This window comes from Saccopteryx leptura, chromosome 3, assembly GCF_036850995.1.
Source record: "Saccopteryx leptura isolate mSacLep1 chromosome 3, mSacLep1_pri_phased_curated, whole genome shotgun sequence".
NCBI classification, from domain to species: Eukaryota; Metazoa; Chordata; class Mammalia; order Chiroptera; family Emballonuridae; genus Saccopteryx; species Saccopteryx leptura.
This window is the reverse complement of record NC_089505.1, coordinates 59,881,414-59,897,584: the sequence shown is the minus strand read 5'-3', so window position 1 is coordinate 59,897,584 and position 16,171 is coordinate 59,881,414. Positions and strand designations below refer to the sequence as shown.

General features: G+C 54.2%; 1 protein-coding gene across 1 annotated transcript; it reads right to left on the bottom strand.

Moving 5' to 3' along the window:
• On the bottom strand, positions 1-7,577 carry ERF (ETS2 repressor factor). The gene is made up of 4 exons (XM_066373616.1): positions 7,414-7,577; positions 2,670-2,904; positions 2,174-2,289; positions 1-2,068 (listed from the first exon to the last, which is right to left on the bottom strand). The coding sequence occupies exons 1-4, from the start codon at positions 7,433-7,435 to the stop codon at positions 783-785; spliced, it is 1,659 nt and encodes a 552-aa protein (XP_066229713.1). The 5' UTR covers positions 7,436-7,577; the 3' UTR covers positions 1-782.
• Positions 7,578-16,171: the final 8,594 nt, after the last annotated feature.

The window sequence follows — 16,171 nt, the reverse complement described above, 5'->3', positions numbered from 1 at the left end:
CCCCAATACAGAATAAGGCTTGACCACAGACCCCCCCACCCCAAGGGGGCCCAGCTGGGAGGCAGAGGGGGCTTCCAGTTTGGTTTTAGGATACACCCTCCCCCCACAACCCGCCTGCCTATAGGCTGGTCCTAGGAGCAGCTGGGTGAAGGGGTTAGACCAGTGCTGGGGTGGAGAGTGGAAGAGGGATACCAGGCACTTGTAGAGATTTGTGGCCTATGGGTGGCATCCCTCACCCTCCTCTGCCCCCCCCCCACGGATTTTTGGTTCATCATAAAATGTCCCTCCCTCCCCTGATGTAACCCTGTGGGGTGAGAAACCCAGGCACTCATAGCCCCTGGAGGGGCAGGGAAGGCTGGATTGGGGCTGAGGATGGCCAGAGGTGGACAGGGAGAGGTACAAGAGGCACAGAACAGGGAGGAAGACAAGGCTTTACTTCCTAAGTGATTGCAATAAAAAAGTTCCTGGGTGTTGAGGCCAAAGCCTCAGCTCAAATATAAACCCCCCAGAATAGAGGCGGCCCCTTTACTTCTCCTCCCTCCCCCCCACCACCACTTTGCCTGGAACTTAGAAACCCACAGAGACGTTAACAGCCCCCAGCCCTGGGCACCCACCCACCCTCACAATTAAAAAAAAAAAATTAAACTTTATACAAAACATGGAGAGGAAAGGGGAGGAGGCAGGGAGGAGACTAGAGCTGCCCTCACCTCCAGGGCATGGGGGAGTTAAGGCAGCAAAAGAAGCGTTGGGGTTGGGGGAACGGGGTCCCCTGCCCACAGCCCTCAGGAATCTCGGTGCTCCAGAGAGAGCTGGGCTGTGGCATGCTGAAGGTCAGAGCTCACCCGCCTCGGGATGAGGGGACCCCCAGCCTCCCCAGGACCCTCCCCACGCACCTTCTTGTCCTCACCCTCATCCTCGAGGCCCCCAGTAGGGCCCCCACCCCCCTCCAGACGACAGTCTTCACTCCAACGTCGTTTAAAGCGCAGCTTGAGGGGCATGCACTGTGCGGCCCCAGGCGTCTCACCAGGCTCAGGCTTGGGGGGCGCAGGGGGGACACGAGGTGTTTTAAACACCTCCCCATCTTCCTCATCCTCATCACTGATGTCAGTCACCTCCACCTCCTCCGACTCGCCTTCTGAGATAGGCTCCACCTTGATCTGTGGCGGTGGCGGTGGTGGGGCCAGCGCTCCAGCCCCCTCAGCCAGCCCACCAGTGCTGCCACCACTGGTGAGGACACTGCTCTTGTCAGTCCCTGCTGGAGCCTTCTCACCAGCTGCCCGCTGCCGGCGTCCCAGCGGGGGTGGCTGGAGCTTAAACTTGAATGGGGAGGAAGAGGAGGACGAGGACGAGGCCGAAGAAGGGACCGGTGGGGTCTCAGGTGCCACAGGCGGCAGTGGGCATTTGTCAGGGCGCTGGGGCTGGGGCACCACCAGCCCAGGGTAGTGCAGGAAGGCGCGGGGGCTGAGGTGGTAGTTGTAGACACTTTGGGTATGGGCCTGCAGGTACCGTTTCATGTCCTCGGGGCTAAAGGAGAAGTGGGAACCTCCCCCCGAGCCGCTGGGCCCCCCACCACCACTGGGGTACATAGGGCTTAGCGTGGGCGATGGTGTGTAGGCCAGGTGGGTGGGCGTCATGGGCAGAGCCGGTGAGAGCTGAGGGGGTAGCAGGGAGCCAGGCCCAGCCAGAGGTGACACAGGAAAGGGACTGAGGGGCTCAGGACCACCCCGGGGCCGGGGATAGACACGAAAGACGCCAGGGTCATGGGGCAGGCGGGCCAGTGGGGGCCCTCGGAAGGCACCCAGCTCTGGCGGGCCTGGCGGTCGCACCCTGGGGTCCTCTCCCAGTGGCTCCTCCAGCTCTGAAGTGCCATCGCTACAGTCGCTGACTGAGCCTCGGCCCAGGCGTCGGGCCACCACAGCTGAGAAGAGCGAGGATGAGGATGAAGAGCAGGCTGGTGGTGAGCGGGGGTCCTCAGTGGGGGACAGCACCTCGGAGGGTGTTGAGGGAGGGAACCGGAAGTGACTGCCGCCTGATGGCACTGGAGGGGCACTCTGGGGCACTGCACCCCCTGGCAGGGAGAGGGATGACATGGTGTCAAGGCCACTGGCCCAGCCTGGACATAGACAGACCCTCTTCTCCCTTGGAGGCCATGCCTGCCAGCCCTGGTACTCACCAGCCAGCCCCACATCAATGAAAGGGTAATTAACCAGCACCAGTTTGTTGAAGTTGAACTTGTAGGTGAATCGTTTCCCCTTGGTCTTATGCAGGATGCGTTTGTTGTAATAATAGCTGTGGGTGTAGAGACACCACTGAATGGTCAGTCACAGGGGACCCAAGTCTGGACCCCCATACCACGACATGCCTTAAGTACTGCTCATGAAGAGAGACTGAGAAACTTGAGCCACAAAAAAGAAATCAAGTACCCCAAAGGTAGGGACCAGCTCTCCCCTCAGGTCTGGAGCCAGGTAGAGGTCACACCCACTACTGTATTCACTCAGGACACCTTTGTGTGGCAAATAGGTTCAGAAAAGGATTACAACTTTGCTACAATTTGGGAGAGTGAGCAGTCAAACCCAAAGCTTATTCCCATGGGACCGGGGGGGGGGGGGGGGCCCTCCCCAGACAGTGGGAAGCTGTCCACATCTGCCTTGGGGTTGCACCCTCCTCACCGCAGGGCCCGGCTCAGCTTGTCGTAGTTCATCTGGGGTTTGCACTTGCGGACTCCCCAGAGCCGGGCCACCTCATCAGGGTCCTTGATGACAAATTCTCCGTAGTCCCCCTGCCAGGCGATGACACCCTGGTACTCCTCCTTCCGTAGCAGCTCCAGGATAAAGTGCCACAGCTGGATCTGCCTTGAGCCAGGGGACGACTCAGGTTTGTAGGCCCAATCCGGGAAGGCAAAGCCTGGGGATAGGAGGCAGGGGAGTGGCCCTGGGTTAGGGCACCAAGTCCAGGACTCTGGGTCCCCTCCCAAGATCCAATTGCTACCCAGCCTTCAACGTAGGGAAATCTGTCTCCCCTAAGCCAAGCCAAGACCTGGGTAGTCAAGGGAGACAGTGTGTATCTGTGTGTGAGGGGGCTAGATGTGTGTGTGCGCGGGGGGGGAGCTGGAGCCTGCTCCAGCGACACCGGGAGAAACAGGAAACCATCGGCGGCGGGTCCGGGGGCCAGTGCCAGGGGGCCAGGCACCAAGCCAGGCCGGCAGGCAGGGCTGCCAGTGGGGGAGGGGCAGGAAGGGGCACGCGTGGCCTGATGGGTTGGGGCAACCCTCCCCTAACCTCCCTATTCCCATTCAGGGTCAGTCATAGTGACCCCCCCCACACACTCCTGCTCACACTTCCATTCCTTCCTAGGAACATATACTGTCTCCCTCCCAAGACCTACCAGAGCCCTTACTCCCACCCCAGGACCCAAGAGAATATTTTTTTCTTAAAAGGACCAGAAGGGGTGGGGTGGCTGGTTGACGATGAGGTCAGCGCTTACACACACAGAAGCTTCTGTCTTCCCTGGAGAGTGAAACCCAGACTGTCTGAGAGGCCCCCCAAGCCTGGACCCTCTGTGCTGCACTGTCCTTCCAGACCCAGGCACACAGGCCCAACTTGGCTGGAAGGCCCCAGCCCAGGCCTCAAGACTGAACAGGCACGGCTGTTCAGAAGCCGGTTCCCTTCTGTCTTCTCATCCTCAGCTTCTTCCCTGCCCACCTGCCTACCCGCCCTCAGCATTAACCTTGGATAGAGGTTGGTGGTGGGCTGGCTGGTCCCTGGAGGGGCTGGGCAGCCGGGGGGTAGGGGGAGGAGATGGGGGGGCTGCGGTTGTTGTCATTTCCCAAACCCCTGGGTAATCAGGGACCATCAATAATTCAGCACTAGGCAGCCGGTAATGGAGGGGTGGGAGGAGGGAAGGGGAAGAAGGGAAGAAGCGGGGGAGGCAGGACAGGGGCCCTGGTGCCACTGGAGGAAGAGGCCAAGGTAGCCAGCTAAAAATGGGCGGGGTCCCCAGTCCCAGTTGGATAGGCAGGTCAGCCTCTCTCCAGGATAGCCCTGGCTCCAGCTCCAGCAGCTTTGCCCCAACCAAGGCTGGGTTGCCCCTTGGTTGGGGCAAAGCTGAGACTCCACCCCAGCATGGAATCCAACAGGGGATTCTTCCTCTTGGAGATGTGGGACTAACAGTTCCTACTCCCACAGGGGACCACCCCCTCTAAATCCAGAACTGATTCCTCCCCAACAGGGACTCAGCTCTCCCACCCCTAGCCAGCATTCTCCACTGAATCCCTGCCACATTAAAAAAACCCAGCCTCGCCCTGGTCAGGTAGCTTGGTTGGTTAGAGTGTCATCCCAATAAGCAGGGGTTAAGGGTTTGATCCCCTTTCAGGGCACACAGAGGAAGAGATTGATGTTTCTGTTTTTCTTTCTTCCTTCCTCTCTCTCTAAAATTCAATCAATAAAAAAATAATAATAAAATAAATTTAAATAAAAAAGAAAGAAATCCCAGCCTCAAACCAGCCCCTCGGGGCTCCAGGAATAGGACCTACAGCAGACACTAGCAGCCACTGCTCCATTCAGAAATGACAGCCCCTGACAACGCCTTCTATGGACCCCAGCATCCATAGCCCCATCCTCTCAGGAATCCAAGTATTCACCCTATTTTCCTCACCCTGCTAGAGAAAGAACCCAGGCCTCACACGCCCTTAGAAACCCAAATGACCGGACCACCAGCTCCATGAACCCTCCTACCCCCCCTCCAAACAGCTTCTGGCCCTGCCAGGACACCAAGCTCCATGTTCCTCCCACCTAAACCCCAATCTGGCTCTCAGACCCAGGACGAGGAGGGTGAAGCCCCTGAGACATCAATCTGGGGTTGGAGGGGTATGCTGACTTCTACCCTGCCCCCTAAATTAAAGCCACCCTTCCCAACCCACCCACCCCAGCCTCCTTGTCCCGGTAACCAGGCAACGTGTGTGCAGCGACAGTCCTGGGAGCGGGGGAGCAGGCGGCTAAAAATAAACTTTGCAGAAGAGAAGGAGTGAGAGAGACTACATGCAACACAAAGGGAACTCGGAAGGGAGGTGGGGGGCTCTGGAAAAGCCTCAAGCTGCATGCCAGGAGCTGTCCCAAGCCCCCTTGTGAAGCCCCCTTCCTGGACAACCCCACTTAGGGCCAGGACCCTGGTTCCCACTCCTGGCAGGGACCCACCCCACTGCCAGGTCCACTCCTATGCCGGCTTTCCTCATCGGACATGGCATACATGAGGGCCTGTTCCCAGCTTTGGGGGGAGAAGGAAAAAGGGGGGGTGACGTCAGGGTGTTTCAATGGGGCTCTGTTCCCCAGGCCTTGAAGCCAGGAGCCAGGCACGGGCAAGGGGAGCGTGTGAGTGTGTGCTGTGTCTGAGTCCACGTGCTTAAATCAGGGAACCACCAAGCCTGCACCAAGAAAGCTTAGGAGTGCAGGACCTCTGGAGCCTGGAGGGGCAGGGTGGCAGAAAGAGTACAGCTGACACTGAGAGGGGTTCAGGACATTGTGAGCCAGGGTGGAGAAGTGGCAGCAGACAGACAGGAAGGGCTGGTATGACGGGGTCCCAGAGGGCACACCTGGGTCCCACAGAGGCGAGGTACAGATTCTCCCTGACAAACTGGAAACCTGGGGGAGCCGAGCCCCTCCCCTGGACACCCCCAAGTTCACATGACTACCAAAACTTTTTTAAGGGACTAGGGGGGTCGGAAGGGAGGGGTGGTGATAGAGGAAAAGCACGCCGGCCTCCTGGGGGGGCCCCACCACCTCCCCCACTCCAGACAGCCCTCTGTGGCGCCAGAGCCGGGAAGAAAACAGGAAGTGGGAAACAGCCGCGGCAGAGGAGAGAGGGGCTGGGATGCAGAATCGGATGGAGGGGCACACACCCCGCTGACCAGGAGGTAGAGGACCAACGCACCGACGGACGACCAAGAGACCAAGAGACGATCACCCCTTTCCTTAGCCGGAGAACCTAAACGCCACTTGGCCCCAAGACGAGGCGGGGTTGCCTGGGCGCCTGGGCCCACTCCTTGGGCAAATGGAGTCTCCTGCTGCCCCCAAAGCCAAACGGCCCTGGAGCCCGTGGGAGCTGGAGAGTATGTGGGTCGCACGTGACTGACCCTACAGTACTCCGCGCCCCTGCCCCAGCCCCCTTCCTCGATCCTGGTCCCTAAACGCAATCCCTAAGCGCCGGAGTCCGGCTCGGAGCCCTTTAAGAGCCGCCCCCACCCGCCAAGCGCGGGGGCGGGGTGGGTGGGCCGGTCGGGGCACACACCCGCACACAGGAGCTGAGCCGCAGCCGCCGCCTGGGGAAGGAAACAAGTTTGAACAGCGGCGCCCGGCCCCCTTCCCCCTCCCCCGTCCCCGCCCGGGGCCGGATTCCGATGGGGTAGACGGGCAGGGGGCGGCTGGGACCCCTCCCCCCCAGTGCGCCCAGGCGCAAAGTCCAGCCCGCTCCAGCCCGGGGGCGGCGGGGGAGGGGAGGATGGGGGAGAAAAGTCCGAGTGGGAGGGGGGCTAATCCCGCTGCCCCCCGCCCGCCGACCGAGCGGGGGAGGGGAACCTTGGCCCCTTAAGGAGGAGCAAGTTGGCGGGGAAGAGGGGGGCGGAGGGAAGAGACGGCCGGTTCAAAGAGAAGAGCTGGGGGGGGGGGGGGCGAAGGGAGAGCCTCTGTGTCCACCCCACCTTCCCTACCCTGCTCAATCCCCAAGCTCCGGGCGGGCGGGAAGAGGGTACACAAGTCTCCCAGGAGCCACCTTAAAGCCGCGCGTTCTAAGGTCGGAAACAAAAAGTTCCTTTTTCGAACGTTCGGGCTGCGCTTTGGAACTTTGCGACTCCGCGCGGGCGGGGGAGCGAGGAGCCGGCGCAGACGGGCGGGGGAAGGGCAGCATAGCCCGAACCCCGAGTCCGAGATCCCCACTCACGTTCTCCTCCAAAAGGCCATCCCTTGTCCCCCTCTAAGCCGGTGCAGGGCACGTACCGCGGTGAAGGTCACGGGCCGGACCGCGCAGCACGGAACCGGGGGTAGCGGGCGCCGTAGTCAGCAACCCCCCCCTTTGCCCCGCACAAGTCCCGGCCCCCAGAGTGCAACGTGACAGAGCGGCGGGGCTGGACCCCGCCATCCCCGTAATCCCAGGGGTGCGGGAGAGTCCAGATTTTGGGGTTCACGCAGGGAGAGGACCAGGACTGGCAGCACCCAAACCACTCCACCAAGAGCCAGAATTGGGGGTTCCATGCAGCACCCCCCCGCTTGCGCCGTGAGATGCAACAGGTCTCGCGTGCTTGGGGGTCCCCCGGAACTGGGGATCACTCGGGCTCCCCCAGAACCCTTCAGCACCGCCCAAAGTTTCTCCACCTGGTTTCCCGGGGCAACAAGTCTCCCCCACACGTGCAGCCCCTGCCCCCACCTGTGTCCGCCGGGGTCTTCATGCTGGGGGGCCCGGGGCAAGACGCCCCGACTTCGGGCCGCAGCTCCCGGCGCCCGAGCCGCCCCGTCCCGTCCCGCGCCGGTCGGGTCGCCCTCTTCGTTTCACCCGGCCTCGCCTCTCAGAGCCTCTCCCCTCCCCGCCGCCGCCTCCCGGGTTAATATCGCACTCCGGGGCCGGGACGCCCACGCCCCCCGGCTGGCGACGTCACCGCCGCGTCGCCATGGAGACACTGTTCCCGCCCCCTCCCGGCGCACTCACACACACACTCCTGCCGGTTCGCAGCCACTGAGGACTGGCCGGCTCCGAGCTTAAAGGGGCCGCGCGACAGGGGAGGAAAGATGGAGGGGGTGGCGGTGGGATGGGGTCTTGGGGGTCATGACCCTTCTTGGAGACTCCAAGTCTGCAGATAACTTTAAGTTCTCGGCACTCACGACCTGCTGCCCCTCCTCCTTTCCTGCTCATTGCAGAATCCAGATTTTTCTTTTGGGGGCTTTTAGGAGGGGAGACGGGTACCTTCGGAGGAGGGAGGTGGGTCAGCGACTTTTGTCGCGGGGAGGCATAGACCTTTGAGGGGAAGGCAGAATCTTCTCAGCTGGGTAGGGGCAACTCTTAGGACCTAGGAGGATGCTCAAGACCACATTTCCCAGCCTAGCTTTACCCTGCCTCCCAACCCTAAACCTGAATGGGGGCAGCTGTCCAGGGGTGGGGTGGAATGGATGGAAAGCATTTCCCAGCATCGGAAACGGGGAGGCGGCAGTGCCCTCCGCTCCTCCGGGAATGGGGTCTTGGCCTTCCAGATAGTCCCAATCCCAGCTGGGGAGGAAGTGACCAAAGAGAATGCATTAGGGCGCTCCCCACTCCATCTCCAAACTGCAGCTGTCCTGGATGCCAGGCACCGGAGGTACCCCCACCTCCACCATCAGGGCAGGGGGTTCCGGGGGTGAGTCCAGGATGCTAGGGGGCGAGCAAAGTCGGAACAAATGTGCTCCCAAGGGGCATTGGGGGGTCGCCAGGAGAGAGGAAGGCAGGGTTTAAGAATGAAGGCCAGCGCGTAGGACAGTGTTAAGTCTCTGTTCTCGGCAGCCTGGAGGGATGGATGTAGCCAGAGGCTTTGGGAAACAGGAAATCAGCGCTGATCAAATGGCCAGCCAGAGCCGCAACAGGGTAGAGGGCAAATAGAAGCAATACTCACAAGCTGAACCTAGAGGCAGATTCTCAAAAAAAGACTCAAAAAGACTCTAAGGTACTAGAGAAAGGGAATATTGGGGGGGTGGGGGGGGAGGTGCTCAGAGAGACAGAAACCCAGAAGATGGGCAGGGAGAGACAGGCTCCAGGGAGGGAAGACTTGCAGGGTCAGTTCTGGGTTCTTAGGGCTTCAAATCCAGGCCTCTGTTGCTGGGTTCCTAGTTTCGTTAACAACAGTCTTACACGGGTGCCTCAGAAGTCTCAGGCCTCTTCCTTGGGGAGGCCAAGGCCTCCAGGGAAGCTCAGCCCCTTGGGGAATTAATTATGTAACCTTTGCCTAGGAACAGTGCAGCTCCCCCAAGGACATTGTAACTCTCTGGGAGCAGTGTGGTCCAGCAATCATCATCATCATCATCATCACTGTTACTATAACAGCTCCCAAATTCCTAGTGTTCATGATGTGCCAGGTGCTGGGCCAAACACTGTCCCAGGTATCTTTTCAAAAGCCCAAAAGGGGAATGACTACTGTAATACCCATTTACAGATTAATAAAGTGAGGCTCAGAGAAGTCAGTCAAACAAAGTCCTACAGTCAGGAAGTTTTGGAGCTGGGATTCAAATCCAGATCTATACAATTGGAAACCATGATCCTTAACCACTAGGCTTTACTACCACATTTTTCTACCCCCACCCTTGGATAAAGATAATGCTAAGTTTCAAAAATAATAAGACTTTATTCATTTTAGAGAGGAGAGCGAGAAGGGAGGGGAGGAGCAAGAAGCATCAACTCCCATACGTGCCTTGACCAGGCAAGCCCAGGGTTTTGAAGCTGCGACCTCGGTGTTCCAGGTCAACACTTTATCCACTGCGCCACCACAGGTCAAGCAAGTTTCAAAGATAATGGCTTTAGTGACTCCTGCCCTCCCGCCAGCAAGTCAGAAACCTGGGTTGCAGCCTTACCTCCTGTCTGACAGAGTCAGTGTACTTCTTTGAGCTTTAGCTTCCTCATCTATAAAATGGGTATATTAACAGAGCCTACATGACCAGGTTGTGAGAAATCTGGGACGTGAATCAAGTACACAATAAATACTGGAACTAATTAACCTGACCAGGCGGTGGCACAGTGGATAGAGCGTCGGACTGGGATGCGGAAGACCCAGGTTCGAGACCCCAAGGTCACCAGCTTGAGCATGGGCTCAACTGGTTTGAGCAAAGCTCACCAGCTTGGACCCAAGGTCGCTGGCTTGAGCAAGGGGTTACTCGGTCTGCTGTAGCCCCACAGTCAAGGCACATATGGGAAAGCAATCAATGAACAACTAAGGTGTCACAACGAAAAACTGATGATTGATGCTTCTCATCTCTCTCTGTTCCTGTCTGTCCCTCTCTCTGACTCTCTCTCTGTCTCTGTAAAAAAAAAAAGGAACTAATTATTAGCAGTGTGAACTATATACTCCATGGATAAGTTAGCATACCTAACTCTACAAACTAACTATAGACAATAAACACAAAGCATTGACAGTATTAAATTGCCTGTTAATGGCATAATCCCACCCTGATCCAGTTGGATAACAATTCCATTGCTTCTATGAAACACAATCACGAATGGCGGCTATGTCTTATGGGAGTGTCTGAACCACCCACAGAAGATGGAAGAGCCTGGTAAGAAGGTCCACTAGGCAGCATGACCTCAGATATTACAAACCCTTAGGGATCCATGTGACTTCACCGTAGAAGTGTGGATCCTCTTGGATTGTTCAATTGCCTAGTGAACATCAATAGTCACCCCCAGGGGCCTGACCGGGTGGTGGCACAGTGGATAGAGTGTCAGACTGGGATGCGGAAGACCCAGGTTCGAGACCCCGAGGTGGCCAGCTTGAGCACAGGCTCATCTGGTTTGAGCAAAAAAAGCTCACCAGCTTGGAACAAGGTTGCTGGCTTAAGAAAGGGGTTACTCGGTCTGCTGAAGGCCCACGGTCAAGGCACATGTGAGAAAGCAATCAATGAACAACTAAGGTATTGCAACGAAAAACTGATGATTGATGCTTCTCATCTCTCTCTGTTCCTGTCTGTCCCTCTCTCTGACTCTCTCTCTGTCCCTGTAAAAAAAAAAAAAAAATTAAAAAATAGTCACCCCCAGGGAAGATGAGGCTCACAATTACTATGTGAAGCAACCAGATATTGTGAACTCATTATTAAAACTAGTCATCATTGCTCATTCCTTGATGAGACACCATTCAACCAAGGCCATGTCAACTCCAATGGACAAGGGGAACCTCTCCCCACCCAGTTCACTGTGGAAAGCCTCCACAAATCCCCCTAGGATCAGTGAAAAACCCAGCCTTCTCAAGAGACCCACGACTACCCTGTGATGTAAAGTGTAATGCTCTATGAAGAAAACAACTCTGTCTTAACAGTGAGGACATCCCCATCCTACCATGGACCTAGCAGTCCTTGTTCCAGTTTATTGTCCTGACACAGATAACATTTATCCTATTGTTATCAAGCTAAGGCATGGAAAGAACCTGTCCCCCAAAAAAACCATGACCCTGGCCACTTAGGTCAGTTCGTTAGAGTGTTGTCCCTAAACAACAAGGTTGCAGGTTTGATTCCCAGTCAGGGCACACATGGGAAGCAACCAATGAATGAACGATTGAGTGGAACAACAAATGAATGCTATCCTTCCTCCTTCCTTCTCTCTTCCTTCCTCTCTCTGTCTCTCTAAAAAAGTCAATCAATAGCCTGACCAGCCTGATCAGGCGGTGGCACAGTGGATAAAGCGTTGGACTGGGATGCGGAAGACCCAGGTTCGAGACCCCAAGGTTGCCAGCTTGAGCGCATGCTCATCTGGTTTGAGCAAAACTCACCATTTGGACCCATCGTCGCTGGCTCGAGCAAGGGGTTACTCGGTCTGCTGAAGGCCCACGGTCAAGGCACATATGAGAAAGCAATCAACAACTAAGGTGTCGCAACGAAAAACTGATGATTGATGCTTCTCATCTCTCTCTGTTCCTGTCTGTCTGTCCCTATCTATCCCTCTCTCTGACTCTCTCTCTGTCTCTGTGTAAAAAAAATAAATAAAAATGTCTACTTTATAAAAAAAAAAAATAGCCTGACCAGGTGCTGGCACAGTGGATAGAGTGTTGGACTGGGACACAGAAGACCCAGGTTCAAAATCCTGAGGTCACAGGCTTGAGCGCGGGCTCATCTGGCTTGAGCATGGGCTCACCAGCTTTGGTGCAGGGTTGCTGGCTTGAGCGTGGGATCACAAACATGACCCTATGGTCGCCAGCTTGAGCCCAAAGGTCGCTGACCTGAGCCCAAGGTTGCTGGCTTGAGCAAGGGGTCACTCACTCTGCTGTAGTCCCCCGGTCAAGGCACATATGAGAAAGCAATTAATGAACAACTAAGAGGCCACAACAAAGAATTAATGCTTCTCATCTCTTTCCCTTCCTCTCTCTGACTCTTCTGTCTCTGTCACAACAACAACAACAAAAAGTCAATAAATCAATAAAAAATTAAGCCCTAGCCAGATAGCTCTGTTGGTTGGAGTGTCATCCCGAAATGCAAAAGTTGCCGGTTCAATCCTTGGTTAGGGCACATACAGGAACAGCTCAATGTTCTTCTCTTGCTGTCTTTCTCTTAAAAAAAAGAAAGAAAAAAAGAAAAGAAAGAAAGAGAAAGAAAGAAGGAGAAAGAGAGAAAAAGAAAGAGAGAAAAAGAGAGAGAAAGAAAGAAAGAAAGAAAGAAAGAAAGAAAGAAAGAAAGAAAGAAAGAAAAAGAAAGCAATCCCTGGTTGGATAGCTTGGTTGGTTAGAGCATTGTCCCGAAACACAGAGGTTGCTGGTTCCATCCCTGGTCAGGGCATGTAAAGAAGCAGCTCAATGTCCCTGTCTTTCTCCCTCACCCTTCATCTCTATCAATACAAAAAAAGTTAAAGCCTGACCAGGTGGTGGCACAGTGGATAGAGCGTTGGACTGGGATGCAGAAGGACCTAGGTTCGAGACCCCTGAGGTCGCCAGCTTGAGCGCGGGCTCATCTGGCTTGAGCAAAAAAGCTCACCAGCTTGGACCCAAGGTTGCTGGCTCCAGCGAGGGGTTACTCGGTCTGCTGAAGGCCTGCGGTCAGGGCATATATGGGAAAGCAATCAATGAACAACTAAGAAGTCGCAACACGCAACGAAAAACTAATGATTGATGCTTCTCATCTCTCTCCATTCCTGTCTGTCTGTCCCTGTCTATCTCTGCCTCTGTAAAAATAAATAAATAAATAAATTAATTAAATTAAAAAGACTGACCTGTGGTGGCACAGGGGATAAAGCGTTGACTTGGAATGCTGAGGTCGCTGCTTCAAAACCCTGGGCTTGCCTGGTCAAAGCACATATGAGAGTTGATGCTTCCCGCTCCTACCCCCCTTCTCTCTTTCTCTCTCTCTTCTCTCTAAAATGAATTAAGTCTTAAAACATAAAATTAAAAAAAATTTAAAACAAAGAAAAAAGAAATCACAACCTTTCACAGACTTCACTCCTGGAAACTATGGGGACAATAAAAATCATAATCATAGCCTACCCACCATCTCTGTGAACAATAATGAAGTATTACTACTCTGTGAACATTTTAGTTCTCTTAAAAATAAGAGAACTTATTTTTAAGTTGGTGCAGTGGATAGAGTGTAGGACTGGGATGCCGAGGACCCAGGTTCGAGACCCCGAGGTCGCCAGCTTGAGCGTGGGCTCATCTGGCTTGAGCAAAAAGCTCAACAACTTGGACCCAAGGTCGCTGGCTCAAGCAAAGGGTTACTCGGTCTGCTGTAGCCCCACGGTCAAAGCACATATGAGAAAGCAATCAATGAACAACTAAGGTGTCGCAACGGAAAAACTGATGATTGGCCTGACCTGTGGTGGCGCAGTGGATAGAGAGTCGACCTGGAAATGCTGAGGTGACCGGTTCGAAACCCTGGGCTTGCCTGGTCAAGGCACATATGGGAGTTGATGCTTCCAGCTCCTCCCCCCCTTCTCTCTCTCTGTCTCTCTCTCTCCTCTCTAAAATGAATAAATAAATTAAAAAAAAAAAAAAAAAGAAAAACTGATGATTGATGCTTCTCATCTCTCTCCATTCCTGTCTGTCTGTCCTTGTCTATCCCTCTCTCTGACTTTCTCTCTGTCCCTGTTAAAAAAAAAAAAGAAATATATAAAAATAGTATGACCCATCCTGTATTGAGAGACTGTAGCCACCTAAACGGGGTATGACCACCTGAAAAAGAAAATGTAACCCAATGATTGTCTCACCCTTTCTAATCTCCCTGACTCAAATGCTGAAGGGTCCCAGGGTTCAGGAGGTCCTCTTCCCTCCTCATGTACTATCTCTATGTTGGTAAGACCCAAATTTCTACCTCCACTCAGGACTCTCCCCTGAACTCCAGTCTCACACACTGAAGTATTTCACCAGCATCTCCATTTGGATTTCTCAAGTTTGCCAAGTCACGATGGTCTTCCTAAGCTTCCCCAAACTGTCCCCACCTCCCTCTACTCTTCCTCATCTCAGGAAATTGCAACTTCATTATGATGGTTGCTCAGGCTGAATACCTTCAAGTTATTCTTGATCCCTTCCTCTCATCCAACATCCAGTCTGAAGGGATGTCTCATCAGCTCTGCCTTCAGCTATTTCAGAATTGGCTACTTTCTACCTTCACATTCCTTGTCTCTGATCTTCTCAGTAGCTGTCACTGGATCCTACAGTTTGTGCACTACCCATAGCCAGAGGGGTTCTAGTAAATCAGATGATGTCCCTTTGCTGCCCTAAACTATCCAGCAGCCCCTTTGGGAGTAAAAGTCAACTCCTTGCACTGGTCAGCAAGGCCCTTCTTCAGAGGCGGATTTAACAGTGGGCGCACTGGGCACGCACCCTGGGCCTTGACTTCTGAAGGGCCCCACAAAACCCTAACTTTACACTTTTTTCTAATGTAAGGGGCCCAATATTTTCTTCTGCACCCAGGGCTTCAACTGACCCTCTGCCCTTCCTCCCTGACCTCACTTCTCACCTTTTCCTTCATCTCCAGTCTCTTGGCTATTTCTTGAACTTGCCAACATATGTCTGCCTCAGGGATTTTGCCTATGTTGTTCCACCAGCTTTGGAAGACTTTTCCTGCGGAAGTCTTCATAGCTCTATCCCTCATCCTCTTCAGATTTTTACTCAAAAACCACCTTCTTGTCCTTGTGGGTTAGCTCAATCTATTATAGTGTAGTTCAGAAACACCAAGGTTTCAGGTTCGATCCCTGGTCAGGGCACATACAGAGAGTAACTAAAGAATGCACAAGTAACCTGACCAGGCGGTGGTGCAATGGATAGAGAGTCAGACTGATACGCAGAGGACCCAGGTTTGAAACCCCGAGGTTGCCAGCTTGAGCGCTAGCTCATCTGGTTTGAGCAAGGCTCACCAGCTTGAACCCAAGGTCGCTGGCTTGAGCAAGGGGTCACTCAGTCTGCTGTAGCCCCCTGGTCAAGGTACAAGAGAAAGCAATATGAGAAAGCAATCAATGAACAACCAAAGTGCCGCAATGAAGAGTTGATACTTCTCATCTCTCTCCTTTCTTATCTGTCTGTTCCTCTCTCTGTCTCTCTCTCTCTCCCTGTTACAAAAAAAATTAATAAATGCACAACTTATCAGAACAAATGAATGCTTCTCTCTCTGTCTCCCTTCCTTTCTCTGTCTCTCTAAAAACAAACACCCTCCCAAAAAGATCTAGCCTGACCTTCTTAGATTCCAAGTCCCTTTTTTTTTTCTTTTGAGAGAGAAAGACAGGAAGGGAGAGAGATGAAAAGCATCAACTTGTTGTTAGGTCACTTTAACTCATTATTCATTGATTGCTTTTCATTGACTGGGTGTGGGGAGGCTCCAACCAAGCCAGTGACCCCTTGCTCAAGCCAGCGACCTGGCCAGCAACTTTTGGGTTCAAGCCAGCAACCATGGGATCATGTTGATGACCCCACACTCAAGCTGGCAACCCCATGCTCAAGCTGGATGAGCCTGCACTCAAGCTGGATGAGCCTGCTCTCAAGCTGGGGACCTTGGGGTTTCAAACCTGGGACCTCAGCATCCCAGGTCGACACTCTATCCACTGCACCATCACCAGTCAGGTGATCCCAAGTCCCTTTATTTTATTTTTTATTTATTATTATTATTATTATTTTTTTTTTTACAGAGACAGAGAGAGGGATAGATAGGGACAGACAGACAGGAACGAAGAGAGATGAGAAGCATCAATCATCAGTTTTTCGTTGTGGCACTTTAGTTGTTCATTGATTGCTTTCTCATATTGCCTTGACTGTGGGGCTACAGCAGACCGAGTAACCCCTTGCTCAAGCCAGCGACCTTGGGTCCAAGCTGGTGAGCTTTGCTCAAACCAGATGAGCCCATGCTCGAGCTGGTGACCTTGGGGTCTCGAACCTGGGTGCTCCGCATCCCAGTCCGATGCTCTATCCACTGCGCCACCGCCTGGTCAGGCCCCAAGTCCCTTTTATGGACCATTTTTCTCCATAGTCCTTATCCTCGTCTGA